The sequence below is a fragment of the Dermacentor variabilis genome, chromosome 2 (genome assembly GCF_050947875.1).
Source record: "Dermacentor variabilis isolate Ectoservices chromosome 2, ASM5094787v1, whole genome shotgun sequence".
Taxonomy (NCBI): Eukaryota; Metazoa; Arthropoda; class Arachnida; order Ixodida; family Ixodidae; genus Dermacentor; species Dermacentor variabilis.
In genome coordinates this window covers 111,693,685-111,712,777 of record NC_134569.1, presented here as the reverse complement: position 1 = coordinate 111,712,777, position 19,093 = coordinate 111,693,685, and the positions used below count along the sequence as shown (strand labels likewise).

The 19,093-nt window shown below is 49.0% G+C and overlaps 1 protein-coding gene across 2 annotated transcripts in view; it reads right to left on the bottom strand.

Annotated features, from left to right (window-relative positions):
* Positions 1-6,989, bottom strand: part of LOC142570941 (uncharacterized) — a 43,550-nt gene extending 36,561 nt beyond the window's left edge. The window contains exon 1 of one of the 2 annotated variants that reach the window (XM_075679242.1): positions 6,886-6,989. In XM_075679242.1, coding sequence (XP_075535357.1) covers positions 6,886-6,889 — 4 coding nt within the window. In that variant the 5' untranslated portion in view covers positions 6,890-6,989. The remainder of the gene's footprint in view (positions 1-6,885) is intronic. The other variant, XM_075679243.1, reaches the window with a different exon arrangement.
* Positions 6,990-19,093: the final 12,104 nt, after the last annotated feature.

Here is a 19,093-nt window from a genome sequence, read left to right as displayed (position 1 = left end):
ACTAGTCGATCTTTACGTGATTATACCTCGACATGAGCGACAATAAAGCGCGTGTCCGACGATTAAGATACTCCTTAATGCGAAATTTGAGCGCCGCTCGACTCGTGTTTTCATTTAGCGATATATTGAAGCAAAGAATTTAAGACCGAAATCACCGGTACTGCTCAGTGCCGGTACTGTCAGCGCCTTCGCAGAGGGAGGGGCGCCATATGGGAACGCCGGCATGTTGAGCGGCGTCGGATCCAGCTGTGGAGTAAGACGACGGCGAAGACGAACGCACGAGCAGTGACACGAGCGCGTTCGCGCGCTTCCGCCGAAGGACGCCGACGTTCACCCCAGGAACGGGCGCTTAGGAGCTGCGCTCTAAAATAATTTAAGCCCTTTTTCAAATTTAAATTTGTGTGTACTAAGGGGTTAGTTGTAACTGGAACATGCTGTTCCGGGCAAGGTGTATGCAGACAATAGCATGTCACACCCCGCATCTCAACAATCGTTGCTCCCCAGCGATCAGACACCAATCAGTCACCCAACGTGATAATGTGTGTTAAATGCGCATGTTCGCGCACCAGAGACGTCTTGGTTCGCTGCCTTTTATGATCTGTCAAAAGAAGTCACTGCCTGCTGCCTTCGACGAGTGGCTAAACCTAAAAAAGGGTGGGAGTCCGCAGCAAAATGTCACTTTTTTCCTGGGAGAAAATCGAGAGTCGCTGGCACATTGACGCCGTGCCCCTACCCACCGTGGCGGCTTTGGCGTTGCTCTGCTAAGCGCAAGGGCGCGGGATCAAATCCCGGTCGCGGTGGCCGCATTTCGATCTGGGCGAAATGCAAAAGCGACCGTGCGCCGTGAATTCGGTGCACGTCACATGAACTCCAGTCGGTCAATATAACCCGGAGTACCCCACTACTGCGCGCCTCATAATCATGATGTGGTTTTGCCACGTAAGAACTCAGAATTAAATTTTTAACGCCATGCCGCTCTGATATACAAAAGGGGAACGCAGTGCATTACGAAGACGAGGAACATTTCAGTAGGATGTACGAGGATGTAGACTGCGCTTGCGTACACTTGCATGCGCGCGTGATGTACGGCGGTTGTAGTATAGTGATGCTTGTCTAACGTAGGCAATAGCTTCGCTTTATTGAACTAATTAACGAGAAGAAATGGGTTAACCGAGGGGCCCGATCTTTAATTATCTAGCCAACAAACAAAGACACCAAGGACAACATAGAGGAAATTAGTTTTACTAACCAATTGAATTAAAGAAACGATAAATTAATGGCAGTGAAAGTGGATGAAAAATCAACTTGCCGCAAGTGGGGAACGATCCCACCTCTTCGCATTGTGCGTAATGCGAAGGCGCGACTACATTTATTACCCTGAAGAAATGTGTGCGCCGTTGGGTGTACGTCACGGACGCATTGCATTACATGATAAGTTAGCTGCTCGTGCAGGCAGTACGCTAGGCCAATGCCCGAGGCAGCGGTCGTCTGTTGCTACAGACGGCAACCGCGGAAAGGCCCAGATATCTATACTAATGAAAGGCTAACGCTAACAGAGGCTTTTCCTCCAGTTCAATTACCACACGGCATATCAGACAAAGCGCCCACTTACAGAGAAGAGCTTAAAGTCAATGCATCGTGTCGCACCGAAAAGTCACGTAGTCGCAACATCTCCAGCGTGAATATCAAGCGTACGTGCGGTCGGGAACATGCAGATGTGGCGTGTACGCGTTACGAAAACGTGTTTTACGAGACAAAACTGTCGTAAGGCGGGACGAAATGCGTTTCTTTAGCGTGTGCCGTTAGAAATGATAGGCAAGAAGAGCTGCGTTTGAGAGAAGACGTTTCATACTGAAAAAAAAAAGTGTCGCAATGACTCTCTCTGTAAAGGGGTACGACCCGATTTCGAAACGGTCGCCGACGCATCGCAGACGCAATGAGAAAGAGGGGGTGCATCGGCACAAAAGCTGAATGGTGAGACACTGTTTGCTGGTGCGACCGACGAACAAAGCGCGCGACTGCCTATGCAGCCGCTGCGGAAATGCACAGTTCCGTTGAGTTGGCCGAGCGCCGTATTTCATTTCGGAGACGGGCCAGCGCGACAGCGCCGCCAGGGCCTAACGCTCGAGCCATGTACGCTGCGCTGACTCCCTGGTTGCACCGACATGTTGCGTAAGTGTTTGCGAACTTTTGCTCGAAGGTCAGGCGTTCAGAGCTCTACCATCTCGAATATTAAGAAATGCTGAAGGGGACTCTTCGAGCAACAGCTCAGCGCAGTGAGCCTGTAATGTTATAACAAACAAAAAAGAGCAGCTTGAATGTTGGGGTCATAATGTGGTTAATGATACCCCACATGGGATTGCGCGGGACTCGTGATACGCGTAGAATATAACTGATGAGATGAAGACTTCAACGAAAGTTGTAAAACAGATAACCGTAATTAATTTGCAGCAGGAGAATGGGCACCAAGTTATGGGTAAATAGACTAACAGGGCATGGAACTGGACAAATGTAATCAATAGACGAAGCACTCTCCACTCAGGTATGAAGCGATTTACATTAGAAAATCATTCCGCACAAAAAAAAAAGTCGACATGGTTCGCGCCGGACAATAGCGTGTCGGCAGACTTTGGTTCTCGCGCATGGCATTGTTTTTGTCTCTCTGCAGTGCCAGATATTTATTGCCCCCGTTCTTGCAAGGGAGACGCAGGTCCCTTTCTTTTCTTTTTTTCGACGGTGGAAGTGGAGTCATCCTAGTGGCGGCGTCATCCTACTACATACGTGGCAGCTGTTTCGAGGGAGAGCAACGGGCCTCGGTAGTCGAATCGACAGTGATGACAGCTATGTGTACACGATAGGTCCCCACATATCGACCATTCTTACGAGATTATGCTTCCTATATAAGCGATCATAAATAGCAATAACGATTCGCAAGTAAAATGACCTGCCAAAAGACGTCTGGCAGCTCAGAAGCGTAGGACCTGCCTACACGCCAAGGCTTGTCGAGGCGGCGCCGTATGTATGTATGTATGTATGTATGTATGTATGTATGTATGTATGTATGTATGTATGTATGTATGTATGTATGTATGTATGTATGTATGTATGTATGTATGTATGTATGTATGTATGTATGTATGTATGTATGTATGTATGTATGTATGTATGTATGTATGTATGTATGTATGTATGTATGTATGTATGTATGCATGCATGCATGCATGCATGCATGCATGCATGCATGCATGCATGTATGTACGTACGTACGTACGTACGTACGTACGTATGTATGTATGTATGTATGTATGTATGTATGTATGTATGTATGTATGTATGTATGTATGTATGTATTTTAGTTCAGGCGTAGGTGCGTTTCAAGCGTGTTCTCCGGAGTTAACACCTGTGAGAAAAGCGTGCCATATGGTATATCAGAGTCTGGGCGGTGTCGTGGCGTATACCCCCACTTGCTCTTGCCCTCCGAATGTCAAGAAGAGTGCTGGAACCAATTATTCCGTCTGTTGCAAGCTACGATGACGTAATCAATATAGCCATGTTAATCTTTAGCGCACCGCCATTACATTTTTCGCACGGCACAATTATGCCTACTTCCGTCTCTATGGTTACCGGTATACGGCCAGCTGTGCGTCACGCTGACGTCAACATTCGGGGCACTAATGATGGCCTGGCTTCTGCGATTCGCCATCGCTCGCGAGCCGCGCCTGCACCCTATTGGTCCACCTGCTCTGCAACGCCAAGACTACAGGAAGTAGAGGGAAGGGGCTTGTGGGAGGTGTCTTGGGCAGACGGAGCGAAATGCGCACAAGGCCTAAGCCTAAATTTTCTTTTCGCGTTCGTCTCAGCTTAATGCATTCACTCCTGCCATCCTTTTCTTATTTTCTATCGAAAGAGCGTACTGTGTCGCTCCTGTTCAAGAAAAGAAAGCTTAAAATGACAATTATGCTAAAGAAGAAGTCATAAGGCGTAGACCACGTTGCGTGGTGTAGATGGGACTGCGTACAACCACCAAGGAAGCACTTAATGAACAGTGCTCTTCGCGATGCATGTGAGCTTGTAATTGCTCTTAATTATGGTTTTAGCGAGTGGGTCGTGGCAGTAGATTCTTTCATCTTTTCGATACGTCTGGACGTGCTGCCCTTTTGCCTCTTCAAGCCGTGGCCCTAAGTATGATACGGCAAATAAGAATTTCCGCTGCAGGGGACAGCAGCACTTGGCTTATCTCGAGATCCGTGCAAAAAAATTATGGCCTGCTGCTCGTTAATGTGGACACTTTTGTGATGATATAGCTTTTACCGGCCCACTCAGAAGGTCCGGAAATCAACTTTCTATTTGGAAAAAAAAAATATTGCAACTTATGTTAGCAGTACAATCTATATCGTAAAATAATCGTTGCCGTAGACCAGTGGAATCGACAGTTTGTATCATATGCACTCTAAAGCGAACGACAAAAGTCAAAAAGCCAGTGACGCCATTATAAGCTGACGGCGAACTTCTAAAATTGCGCGACGTATTTCAGTGCGTTTCGACACGGTGCTACCCGCCACGTCACCCGCTACGAACTGTCGAGACTCTGACTCGACGTTATAAGCGACATTACATTGTGAGGTGGGGCGATCCGGCAGTTCTATCGTCCCAAGCCGCAGTGCCCTCGATATATTCAATGGGAGCATGAATCCGAGACGTTCTTGCAGGCGTTTCAGCGCGTTCTCTGAGGAAAAATGGCGGAAAGCTGCGCCGACTTACGGCGAACGTTTAGGCTTATGCATAACATTAAGACGACGTAAATGTATAAAGGTTTATAGCGCAAAGCACGCGTAGTTTCGCCGAAGGCCGGGTCGTGATCTTGTGGATTATTAGACATATAAAGCAGGCTCTGACATTCGGAACGCCCCTTAACCCCGTTTTTGTTGCGTCAATCCGCTTTCAACAATGGAGGCGATGGTCAGCATGCGCAGTGCATCTGCACAACTCGCGCGCGTATGAAACAAGTACTGCAGAGGCCAAATGCAAAGAAAGACTTTGGCAGCAGTAGCTGTCCCTATAACAAATACGAGAAAGATGACGACGTCGGCATGGCGACGACTATAGCAATGCCGTATAGATAATGACGGTGACGACATCTGCGAAGACATCGTGACGGATCACATGCCGTTTACCCGGTCCTAATTGGAAGGTGCAAAGAGTGCTTTCTTTTCAGACATTTTTACTCGGGCCAACGAAATTACAATTCTCAATAATGGTTATAATAAACAATATGACGTTACCACGACAGACTTCCCGAAAGCTACAGCAGGGGCACCTTTAAACAGTATGCCTGTGTACACTAACTTCGTCGCGTACGATGTAAATTAAACTTTGGAGCCTTGTAGTAACGGTCAAGGGCTTGCTCCGCACGAAGGTGCGCTGCCTCTACATTAAAGAACTGTAGTTACAGTATATTTTTTGAAGAACGGCGTGGAATACAACGCGCGGTTTGTCAAGCACGCGCACTCACGACCCATACGTTCAGCACCCATGACGTAAAATGTGACTCCTCCTGAAGAGGATCTCTTTCGTCAAAAGGGAGTCTGGCGACTTGAGCGATCCCACCCGTTGCGCAAGTTCGACACACGTAGATACAAACTTTAGCCTTGATGCCGTAGATAAAAAAAGTTGTTTGTACAGACAGGATTTTCAATATAAAGGAAGTCACTGCTTCCAATCTTTCAAATGAAATATTCTGCTGCATCTCAGGGGCACCAAGACCACTAGGTTCCGCAACCGTCCATCTGTCTCAGATGGAGAACACTGCAAATCGATCGACACCTGCAGAAGCTTTCTTGTTGAAGGAACCTATATGCAGTAAGAGCATTCGAAAACGCTTGTGTATACCGTTCTTCTTTGGGTGGATGTTAAAGAAACCCGAGGCTGTCGAGTCTACTCCGGAGTCTCCCACAATGTAGCGTCTGTCGTAACCCCGACTGCCATCTTGGGACGTTAAACGCCGTAATTTATTCGCTAGTTATTAGAAGCACACGCATGGAAAGGGCCCATACATGCGACACTCACCATTTCTGTTCAGAAGCTCCGGCACAACTCGTACCATATTGCTCTTGCCAGTAGCCGACTTGCAATGCGATGACGCTCGTTTCCTCAGTTTTGTGACGTCGATTTGTCGTTGCTGTCTAAGTATATCGACGGCATCAACTATACGCGTGCCTTTCTTTAAAGAGTGCCACTTGCGAATGCCTTTCGCGTGGACTGGATTGAACTGGAATACTTTATTATTGTTCTGCATCCATTTACAGCAACGAACACGTTGCGTCAACACGGTTGCATTTCATCTAGCGCATCACCGCGAGAAACGTTTAGCCTCTCGCAGCACCTTTCTCCAGAAAAGCAGGGAAATAATGTGAGTCACTATAAAGTGTGTCTACAAGTAATAGCCACAAGTAGTTTTTTTTTCGACATTAGAAATATTTCAAGACCGCCGCGAAAGATGCGGCGTGTTCCCATTATGACATGTGGCCACGGGCGGCCCAGACCTATCTATAAGCGCCAATACACGCCTTCCTTCCACATCAAAGCGGCAATGGATTCTGCTCGCGGCAAGGTGAAGCGAAATCTAGAGGTTTCCTTTCTTTTTACTTTCCTTCGACATTAAGACGCGCAGATATTGTATTTTTCGCCAAGGACGACGCGCTTTCCTTCCAACCCGTCAGCGCCGCCTAATCGGCCCACTCCGGCCGTCACCTCTCGACCCCGTCTGTCGCGGCTGTAGAGTTTCTCGTTACGACCTCCGGATTCACAGACGGGACCCGGATCCCCATTGGCATCCGGATCGACGCCGCCGTCCCGAAACCCTTCGCGTGGAAGAAGAGAACTCACCCATTGTCGTCGTGCAGTCAAGCGTCCCGTCCGAGGATCGACGTGGGGAAAACTTCCCGCCGGGGGCCTCCTTATATCGGACCGCGGGACGGCCCGCCCGCCCGCGCGCCCGTCACGTGACCCGTTGACGTCACGCAATCCCTCCTTCCTGACCCACTGCGCCACTCGAGGCGCGAGAGCCGCGCGCCCTCCCTCCCGCTCCTCTCTCTATCTCGGTCTCTCCCCATCTTCCCGATCGGATCCTCCCGTCCCGTCCCGGATCGCGCCACCGCCGACGACTCCGTGATGCCGCGGCGCTCCCACGCAGTCCCGAGAGAAAGTGGGCTCAACATCCAACCCCCTCTCCCCTTTCCCCGTTTTATTCGGCCTCCTTTCCTCCTCCCCCCCCTCTCTGCTTCTCTATCTCATTCGTAGTGTCGTGGACGTCGGTTGTTTTGACGTAGAATTTCACTACGCCACCCGGAGGTACGGGCGGAAAAGCCCGAAAGGAAATAAACAACTCGGGGAATCGTTATACATGCGCTCGATTGTTTCAAAGAGGAGAGTTCATCAGTATCCATAAAAAAAAAAGAAATTGTTGTCGCAGAGTCCCTTTGCGCAAAAAACTTCTAAAAGCTGCAATTAGCGATGTGCCCTAAACAGAGTTTTACAGAACATGCGCGCACAGTGATAGGTCAAGCGGTTTGGAAGTCTCGAAGGATCTTTAAGGCAAGCGCTGGGAGAAACTTCTCTACTATGGTGGTGTATACGACCCGTGCAAGAAAGCAACCACGTGGTCCCGTTAGAAATGGCGCAGTGCGCTGGACGTTAAGAAGGCGCACTGAGATGTATGCATGTTGCAATGTGTCTTGTGGGAAACGAAGGACGTGTGCTTTGGTGTTCCAAAGTAACACCGCGAAAGAGAGTAATATAATAATAATCTGTCCTGTCACGGCAGTGTTATTTCTTGCGTCCGGCTGAATAGCGCTCTTATTTTATTTTTTTATTACTGTTTGCCGTACAAGCTAAACAAAGCATTCTTCCCATTCTAATTAGACTTGCACGCACTGTATGCGGTGGCACGTGTAGTTGACCGAAACTTGCGCTCTGAAGCTGTGCGCATCTTTAATAATAATAATAATATTTGAGGTTTTACGTGCCAAAACCACTTTCTGATTATGAGGCACGCCGTAGTGGAGGACTCCGGAAATTTTGACCACCTGGGGTTCTTTAACGTGCACCTAAATCTAAGCACACGGGTGTTTTCGCATTTCGCCCCCATCGAAATGCGGCCGCCGTGGCCGGGATTCGATCCCGCGACCTCGTGCTCAGCAGCCCAACACCATAGCCACTGAGCAACCACGGCGGGTGCGCATCTTTAAGTCACACGGTCGAGTAGTTTCATGACATGCGGTATATTCTCGTGCCGCCATGCAAGAAGGATGCTACCATCTTCGACTCCTTCTCCGAGTATGCTCGTTTTATTTGGCGAATATCTGGCGGCCTTCTTTTTTTTTACACGCAGCAAAGGTGGTGCATCAAAGTCGCGGGACGTGATCTGAATCACCAGCGTCAAAATGTACCATTCGTTAACGGAGCAGCAACAAGTCAGCCGTCCTACAATGGAACATAGTAGTAACAAGCAATCGCCTTCACCTCCCCCTTTCCCATGAGCCAATATACATTTGAACGTACTTCTGTCAACGGAAACCTTTTACCTGATCTGTGACACCAGGATGATAAAATTTTCGAAAGTCGGCAAGTTCAAGAAAAGCACGGAAACAATAAAATTCATTTCGTTTAGAAGAAGGGGGGGGGGGAGGGGATATTAATATTATTGTGCTAGGCGCTGGACTGGACGAGAATTTGTGGCAGTCTCCATTCTGGTCCGTAACATAGACGTGAGGGCCAGGTGAAAACTGCAAAAAAAAATTCAGATATATGCTTCTAGCCTTGTTGAGAGAAGAGAAACAAAAAAAAAATTTTAAAATAAAAGGAATTGCAGATACCATCGACGACGATTTTTAACGCATGCGAATTGCCGAACGCTTCCAAAAAGATATCCACTTTTCCACCCACGGTTCACACAGTGACGCGCTCAGATACGTAATGCACACCTCGAGTCTTTCCGTTAGATGCCTGCAAATGAAGTGGACGAAGTCCGCCTATAATGCTATGAAGAAATGCGTGAACGATGGCGGGATGGAACCTCTGTCTTCCAGCGCACCAGCGCTATGCTCTACTCATGAGGCCACGGTCACACGCGTGCTCCTATCGTGACGTAGCAGCTCTTTGAAACGTCTGGCGCGTGCGTCACGTGCCAGTTTCTCGCATTCTTCCCTCGTGGCGACCTGCGTTTTCGAGACGCTGTGTTATACGGCACAGCCTTCGGGATCGGCCCATGAGACACGTTTGATACTAGGAAAGGAAGAACACTGGTCGGATAAAGCTGAGGAAAGCCCTTGGCATTAAAATAATTATAATAGAGGGAGGCACCCCAACAAGAACTAGGTCACTTTGTTAACCTTGCGCTAGTGTAAGGGAGTTAAGGAATGCAGAGAGAGGCAAGGAGGTTAACCTCACCAATGTTCCCGGTTTGCTACCCTGCACGGGGATGAGAGAAAATGGCGTTAGGAAGAAGGGAGGAGAGAGAGAGAGGGAAAGAGAGAAAAACATCCGAGGACACATAAGCGCTTCTTATGAGTTGTGAATGCGGAAGCATTAATGTCCAATTGAACGCCGCAGAGCAGTCGTTCGGGATTTGCGCTGCGAGTAATGTCTTCATTAAATCTCCTTTCTGGGAGAGTTGGTGCATACTCGATTTGGCAAATAAAATAGTGCTAACATATGCAAGCACGAATGAACGAGGACGAGACACAAGCTCTTGTATCTCATCCTTGTTCCTTTGTCGTTGCATGTGTCTGCGCTGTTATATTTGCCAAATCGAGTAATGTCTTCTAGTTTTGCTGCGGAGTATGCTATCGATCTTGACGAATAAACCAGTGCGTGTTATTATTGTTATTTTGTACAGTTCCTACGTTGTTAGCATGTTGGGTGTAGATCGGAATCCCTTGGACGATATTGCTGAGAAACCAAGGACGCCGCGTGCCACCGACGTGCTGCGCGACGAGAGACCGAGGAAGCAGCAGCGGCCACCATGTCCGGCAGACTCGCATAGCAGCGAAGCCCAGCGGGATGCAGATGTACGGAGCGCACGCCGTGCGTCACGCGACTGCATCGCCTACGACAACCCGTCTCGCCCCGCGACGTCGCGTCGCCGTATGTGCTTCGCCGAGGCGCCCTGCTGACGTGGCGCCCTCGGGCGATGCCCTGTCCTCTCACACAACACCTGGCGCGCTATCGAGGCAGCGGGTGTTCCGATTCGCCCGCTGTGTTCCGTCGAGGCGCACTCGTGACGTGTCGCCGCAGCCAATGGGAATTTAGGTGCTGTTTCGCTTCCTCAGACGCCGGCTTTTTCGCTCAATGGGTCGTTTGATGCCTTAGCATCAAAAAGGGACTACTGCAGGTGTTCGGCGAGTCCAGTGAATCGCAAAGAGCACAACGATGCTGTAACCGATGGGATGAAAAGAAAGAAACAAGGGTGAGGACAAGCACCAGCTGCGTGCACGCGCGCGGGCCGGGGGGGAGGGGGAGGGGGCATCACCGTATGTAAACCATTTTCTTCTCTAGACTAGCCTATTTTACCTTACCTTTTGCGCGAGACCAGAAGGAGTGCATGTCAGTGTGGAAATCAACGTGAACGATTCTGGCTACTTGATCCTGCCGCGGGATACGTGCATGGGTCTGCCACTGTTTTTGCGCAGGCAAGTGTGACAAGCGGCGGCAGTGGGCACCGCGCCGAAAGCAAAATATGGAGTGGTGAGCCTCTGAGTCACTTCTGCTTGCTGACGGCGGTCGGTACAAGAAGCGGGTGAACGTTCGAGCAGGCGCAGACTATTTAGCGAACGGACAGGGTCTAGGAGGGGGAAACACGCGAGCTCCGAAAGCTGCTGCTGCTGCGTCACTCGGCGATTCGATCGAGCCGTGCGCGACGCAACAGAGCCGCAGTTTCGGTGACGACGCGGCGAGGAGGCCCGGTCCCGCCAGTGGTGAAAATCAAAGCGAGGAAGAAGAACCGTTGCCCTCTGTGTTCTTGCCGCGCAGGGCGCAGTAGACGAGGAGTGTCAGTGTTGTGTTTGCTGGTTGTTGTTAGTTGGTTGATTGGCTTCACTGGTCGACAAAATCCTTTGTGTCTGTATATAAGATCGCCTCGGTAAATGAGGCCCATCAGAATTGATTGATTGTTTGATTGACTGACTGATTCTAGTTTACGTTCGATATTAATAGCTGAGCCATGAAAGGTCTTGGTGGAGGGCGCCGATATATTTTAATTAATTCATTCATTCACACAACTTTATCAGAGTCCTGAAGCCCGGTCTTTTCAGACCGAGGCGGGCCGTGTCCACGTCGGCACCGTCAGGCCGAGCCTTATGGCGCCATCGTGGACCCTCTGGACAGCCCGTAGTTGATATTGATATGAAGAGCTTGATATCATCTTGTGCCAGTAAAGCCATTTTCTTCTGGGTCGGTGAGAGTCGCGGGACAGCGCGCCAGCATGTGTCTGATGTCAATGATGCCATCGCACACGTTACATTCTTTCCTAATTTCTCTTTCGGGGTGAATTTTATTCATGAAATACGGAGTGGGGTACGCCCCGGTTTGGAGTAAACGTAGCGTGACTGCATGAGCCCTGTTCAACTTTACGTGTGGCAGTGAGAATTGCATACGCCCCAAGTAATAATATTTAGTGATGTCGTTGTAAGTTAGTGAATGATCTTTATGCTCCCCGGAATGGTAGTGGGCGTTGGTTAGATTCTGACCGGCACGGCAAGCAGGTCCTCGTGCCAGGTCGTTCGTCACCTCGTTGAGGTTGAGCCGAGTCTCGTCCACTTGTCCCATATGTGCAGGAAACCATCGGATTTCAGTTTTGATAGTTTCGACCCTGTCGATAATTCTAGCCACAGTTCCAGCGACATAGCCTTTGTCAAAGCTCTTAATTGCTGCTTTGGAATCGATATAAATGAAAGACCATTTACGGTTACTGATGACTAGAGCAATCGCGGTTTGCTCCTCCAGCGTGGAATCCTTAGTGAAGGTGGTGACGGCGTCCCGTACCTCGCCCTGGCTGTCGACCACCACGGTCATGTAGGCCTCTCTGCCTTTGAGCCAGGCAACGTCTACGAGGGCCGCCTGTTGTCCTCGCTGTTCAATTTCTTTCAACAAAGCTTTCGCTCTCACTTTTCTCATGTTAACATTGTGTTCCGGGCGCATGTTTCTCGGGAGGGGAGTGCTTCTGATCGCGTCTCTAAGGTCCGCGCTCAACTCTACCTCAGTCTCATTCAGGTTCATCGATCTATTGGGGTCTCTCCCTATCGCTTTGAGTATAAGACTGCCCGCTCGCGTTTTCGTCAATCTTTCCTGCTGCGCCATCTGTTGCGCTTCCGCCATCTCTTCTATCGTATTGTGTGCGCCTAGGTTCATGAGCTTCACGTTCGAGGTGCTGATGGGTATACCTAGGGCAGCCTTGACTAACTTTCTGATCATAGTGTTGAGCTTGTTGAGCTCGGCCTGCGACCATTTAAATAGACCTGCCACGTAGGTGAAGTGACAGAGAGCGAAGGCGTGCACTAGCCTTAGAGCGCTGTCCTCACCCAGGCCTCTGTGTCTGTTGCTGATTCTCCTTAGCAACCTGATGGCTTGGTCCGTCTTGTTTGAAATGTGTTGAATGGCATTGAGGTTGGTTCCTCCCGCTGCTATGTGGAAGCCTAAAACTCTAATCTTTTCGACCTGCTTGATCGCGGAGCAGTCGTGACAGCGTAAGATAATCTTGAGTTCCTCCCCAGGGACGTAGCTCCTGGGTCTTCGACCCCTGCCCCGATGTTTTAGGATCCAAAGCTCGACTTTGCCACCGAACAGTTTAAACCCATCTCGCCTATAGCGTGCTTTCCACGGCGTGTATGCTTTCCTGCAGTCCGGCCTCCGTCTGGCCTACGTTACCGTTGGCGCTCCATATGGTTATGTCATCGGCGTATATTGCAAAGTGTATACGGTCTATACTATCCAGTTTCCGCGCGACTCTGGTCATTGCTAGATTAAATAACATGGGTAAAGCACGGCCCCTTGAGGGGTGCCCCTGTTTCCCAGGTTCATCACCTTCGATTTTAGTTATCCTATCGTTAGGCTCGCTTGCCTACCACCCATAAACGCCTTGACTACGCTGAATAGCCTCTCGCCCAACCCCAGCTCGGACAGGACCTCGAGGATGGCCTTGTGCTCTATGCGATCAAAAGCTTTTTCGTCGTCTAGTCCCAGAATCGCTCTCGCGTGCACCGGGCTACCTTGTATGAGCTGGTGTTTGATCAGGAGCATGGCGTCCTGAGTTGATAGCCCGGGGCGGAAACCTATCATGTTATACGGGAGGACGACGTATAATATACGGCTTTTTTTTATTGCACCTCACATATAAGTAAGCAAATTATTTTGCACTTAGCCCCCGTGAAACGCGGCCTGGAACTGAACAATGCCAGCGTAATTAAGCGAGCTGCGGTAGGCAGTGCTCACTGGTCACAGACATTTATAGACCCGGCTAAAGTTGAACGGCTGTATACGTACAAGCTGTCTAACCGTTTCCCATGAAAGTGACTCGCGCGACTGATGAATATGTAGGAACCGACCAAGCAGCTTTGCCGCTTATCTTGTTTGGCATTGACGTCTTTCTTTGCGGACTGTCATTTGTCGACAACCTTTGGACATGTAATACTCAAATTCTTTGAAGCCGCTGTACGTGTAATCAGAAGGAGTGAAAAAGGAGCATAATTTTATTAATTTTGGTATCTCCTCGTGTTTCGAACGTATAACGAGATCTAGATCTTGTAATGCGTCCTATTGTATTGGTCTGTCGTAGTCGGGTTGTTGTACGTCGTTGGTTGCCTTCGTAGGATTCAGCTTTGGGGCAAGTTCTATCATCGCTGCTATTTGTCGTTCGCTGATGAGTCGGCCAGCAACTCCTCGAAATTTCGGGGTTAAATATTGTCTTTTTTTTAAATATTTCTTTTACTATATCTTGAATGTGTAGGCAATCTCTCGACGTTATGCTGGGTGTCAATATTCGACATCACCGTCAGAAGAAAGACAAGCTCGGCAGAGTTTACGTCACAGTGCCGAGCTTGTCTTTCACGGTCATTTCGAAGATATGTTCAGCTATATTCTAATTGTTTATTTGTACTGTTTCGTTTTTAGGCAAAACATAGTATGGTTCATAATTTCCGGTTTATAATATATTAAGCGTGGCGCGGTCGCCATTGCACAAATCTCACAAAAGCATTTGTGTACTAACACGGTCAGCTTAATTAACGACAACCTTTTCTTTATCTCAGGGCATACGGGCTCGGCACTGTATAGCTCACAGTGGCGGTCGCCTTAGGAAGAGGTTTTTGCTTCCGTGGCTGCGATTGCTTTAGGTGACACCCGATACATTATAGTATAACTAGCTTCCATTAAACCCGCGTGTCTTTCTTCTAATGAGTTCAAGCATAATTTGCCTAGGGCCACTTTCGAACCACGATGCAACAGAAGAAATTCGCCCGCAATAAATTCATAAGGGCGTTTTATGTCGTTCGTCAATGCATGCGTCCGTGGCGTATATGGTTCCAGTATCCGGCATCTGTGCTTAGAGGCTCTGTGTCCGAATCCTGCCGTCGGACATTTTAATAATGTTTACTTATTAATTTATTACGCATTACTATATTGCAAATGACGACTTTCCAAGGTCACGAGGCCGTTTGAAGCCAGAAAGCCTAAGTTCAGGCAAATCCATCTACTTCCCATAATTCCCGTGCTGGCTACACCGCCCCCATTGCAGCCCTCGTAGACACTAGCGCCAGAGTTCCCCCTAGTAATAATTGTATGAAACTCTATGATCGCAGCCGACACATGTAGCCGGCCACCACGCGTCCCATGGATTGAACTGAATCTTTAAGGAAAAAATACCTCATTAGATAAAAAGCGCTAGCCATCAATGAAAACGAGTGCTTTTGTCCGTCGATGTCCCGACTAAATATACAGTTGATCTCTGGCACTTTAGGGCTCTAGTTGTCTGTTCTACTAAGTAAATTATCGTTTACGCAATAGAAAAAAGAAATTGAAAGAAAACAGCTGCGGAAAGCATGCCCGGCCTCCGAGTTTGGTGTCAGCAGCAACAGTGACAACCGCAATGACAACAAAACGAACATCGAAAGACGTCATCGTGAAGCCAAGCGGCCACCAAGATCCCGCGGCGGAAACACCATCAATCATTTCGCCATATATGCGACACCACCACGCATGTAGCGTATCAAGTCGGCCGTATTGTACGAGTCGTTCCATCAGGCGGAAAGGACCGACGGATATACGACAGGTCGGCAGGCTGTCGAAAGTCTTCCTTTTTTTTTTTATTAAGGGTACAAATATTTCAATCTTTCTTTAAGGGCAAAAAAAGAGTTCGAGTGCTCGAACCGCCGAAGCGCGATCCGTCTTTGTACAGACGCGCGCTGCGTCGTTGTATCTACGCGTACCGGGTGACGACAAGCGGCAACCGGATGCGGGCGAGCACGCCTTTCGACCTCCGTCTTCTTCCTTTTATTTTTCTTTGTTCTTTTTAACTGAGCAACACCACTCTTGGTCAACAACTCCTAGATATCAAAAAGAAGAAGACAAACAGCGCACTACTGCCTCTTAGCCCTGACTTCATGGGGAAAGTCCGGGATCTTCTACATTTCAATATATAGTACAAAGGGCATAGAGTAAAATTAGAAATTTGGCGCTGACGGTCGTCGTATAGCCACCGCAGGAATGACGATTAGAACGCAGATTTCTCTAATATTTGTACTTGTGGCTTCAAACGCTCTCCTAGCCTTACTATAGGCCGTATCTTTCGTTCTAAATATCCAATCATTCTTGCTTTTCTAAAAGCACCAATTCGATAAGTCTCGCTGCTCACGCATAATCATTGTGAAAGGTTGCATTCATAAAGCAATAGTTCGTTTAAAAAATTTCACCGACGATTGCGGCGCTCCCTAAAGTGAAATCTGAGCGCAACTCTATGCGTGTTTTCGTTTCGCGATACACTGGCTAGCGCGGTCAACCTGTCTCGTGCGACACGTTGCAAACGGAGCGAAGCGTGGCGCGACTGCCTCGCCAATCAGCAGATCGCGAGAAACATCGCTTGGGTGACGTGTGGGCGCGATTCACAGCGGCCGCCGCAGACAGGCCTCCGCTCATGCAGTGCTTTGTTTCCACTAACGATACCGGTGGCGTCATCGACGAACAGACGACGCGCGCTACTCTGGCGCCATCTCGTAGCCATCGTCGCCGCAGAGCCCGTCTTGCGCGGCACTGCGCTTTTCTTCTCACGCTTTCGCCACACCCTCCTGTGACGTGAATGAGTTCATGAACTTCATGAGCTCTGAGTATGAGCGACACGCTTCTCGCGGCCCCCAATCGAGTGCGTCGACACGAGCCCCACAAAAGCAAGTTGATTTAGCCGAGTGAGTTCGGCGTAAACCTGTAAACTGAAGATGGATGCGTGAAGTGAAACGCTGCCATCCGCCTGATAGTAGCGCGTGTACCTACAATGGGAACACGAATGGCTTGCTCAGAAATGAAACTTCGTGTGTAGTTGACGAAAAGCGCGTCCTGAACCGGGAGCTGAATTTGGGATCAGTGCCTGCTAGTTCTGCCTGCCGAGGTAACCAGAACATTAACTAAGCAGAACGTTGACGAAGGATGATCAACTTGGAGGCAATAATTAGAGAAGGTAGCCGCTCACTTAAGTGCACCGCAGTCGAGGGCATAAAACGGCTTACTTTCCTTTCAAGGACGAGTTGCATTGGCTTTATGGGTTGCTCCACTGGCTGCTCCGGTGCCATCAGGCTGCTCCGCTGGATGGTCACGGTTCAAATCTCACCAAATAACACGTGCTTTTTTTATCATTATTGTGCGATTGAGGATGCCCAACCGGGCGCCGGACGCACGAAGACGATGCAGGGAGTGATCGTATGAATATTTCGCAAACTTAAGGGCCACTAAAGGTGTTGCCCGGCTCTGACCGGTAATGAATCGATCACAATGCAAAACACACGCTGTGAACAATCGCAGAGCTGGGCATCCTAAATGCTCCAGAAACTGTATTCCACTGCCTTCCTGAAAAAAGACGCCGAAGGGAGCTTCGCGCTCACTTCAGCGAGCAAGCGGAGAAAGCTCGGCGTTAGTGCGACGTCATCATCCCGTTCCACGAAAGACTTCCTTTCAAAAGGTGCACAGTCACTTCTTAGCTCTTTCATCGTCTACTTCGCACTCTACTTCGCACGTTATCGCCCCTGAAATATGCGATAACTCCAGCGAGAGGTGAGAACTACTTGCTAACACGTTAAACGCCTTTCAGAGGCAAACTGATCGGTCAGCGCGTTCTCACCTGGCGAACGCAAGGACGCGGATGACATTAGCCGCGGAGTGAAGTTTCCGGCGCTGGCGAGGCACTTTCCGAGCATGACTGGCGCTTGCTTCGCACCGACTTTGGAAGTAGCGAGCCAGAGGACGTCGTGGAGGCGAAGTGCTGACCGAGCCGCGTCAACAATGGCGTCATTAATTCTCGGCTCGGGGCACGGCCTCGGTCCTCTCGAAAGTGTGGTCGTCGCGGGAAGCTTACGTAGCCCCGGAACAGCTGCTGCGTCAAAGGAGTCTGCGCCGCGTTGGACCGAGCAGGAGAGTAGGGTGATTGGCCCGCGCGTGGAATGGAAAGGGGCTCCCGGCACGTGTTTGCCGGATACAGCGCTGAAAGAGCCGAAGGAGCAGTTGTTTTGCCTCTCAGGCACAGTTTCTCTTTTATCATCATTATTATTTTATTTTTCCCAGGCGGGCGGACCAGAGGACAACGGCTTACGACCAGCTCAACACGTGTAGCATCCACCTTTGTCCCGCCAGACGCGTGAAATAGTGTTGCGCCAACCTGCATTTTTTTTCTTTTTTTTTATGCTTTCCCTTTCGCCGACGCCATATTGAGCGGCCGCACTATTCAATCGTACAAGAGAACCGCTCAGCGGGAGCTTTAACATGTTATTGTGACGTATCAGACGGAAAACTAATATGCTGTGCCGAAGGATAAAGAATAAAGCAAACAATACAAGATGGGGGGAAAAGTGGGTTCTGTGACGACCTGTGGTAAACCTGATGAAAAGAAAGTATACCGGAGAAAGCACGCAAGAAAGCCACAGAAATATAAGAGCAGAAAGAGTGAGCTGAATTGAATTCTGGGGTTTCACGAGCCGAAACCACGATTTGGTTATGAGGCACGCCGTAGTGGGGGAGACTTTGGATTAACTCTGACTACCAGCGGATCTCTAACGTGCCCCCCATGCAAGCGACACGGCCGTTTTTGTATTTCGCCCCAATGGAAATGCGGCCGCCACGGCCGGGATTTGCTCCCGCGACCTCGGGCTCGGCAGCGCAACATCGTGAGCCTCTAAGCCACCGCGGCGGGTAGCAGAAAGGGTGAATAAACCACATTATCTTAGAGTGTTGAAAACTGTTTTCTAACATAGTAAATAGAAAGTGGGATGGTTTTTCTTCTTTAAGACCAAAACCGTAAGCAGCTACTTTAACCTTGCCTGTTTGCGTGTAAACAGACATGTTGTGAATGAGTGCAGAATTCTGCAGCATGATTCATTCATTTATATGGTTCTCGAAAGTTCATTGTTGTGTAGGCAATAAACAAACTTGCTTGTGTTTACCTGTTTCTTTTTCTTACGACTAATAATCTCTTCTTGAGGAACAAATCGAAGAGGTGGGTGCTTATCGGCGTGCGTCCGAAACTGTTGGGAAGGGCGAGATCTTTAGCAAGATCCTCGATCCTACAGACATTTTCTGGCTATACTTATATATTTAATTGGAGAAATTGCAAGCCCGCAAATTATGCGTTATTTAAACACGCAGTTCATCCTTAAAAGTAAGCAATGGGGTAGAGCAGACATTCTTTTTCTCGTACAAATACTGGCAGAAGTTCTCAAACATCGTCCCCTGGAAAAATGCCTAATGCGTTAGCTTTGCTCTTTAATAAAAGAACTGCGTACCGATGCATTGAGTGTGCGGCACAATGCGAAGCTTGTTGTCAGGCAGTCTGCTTCGTGTGACTGGA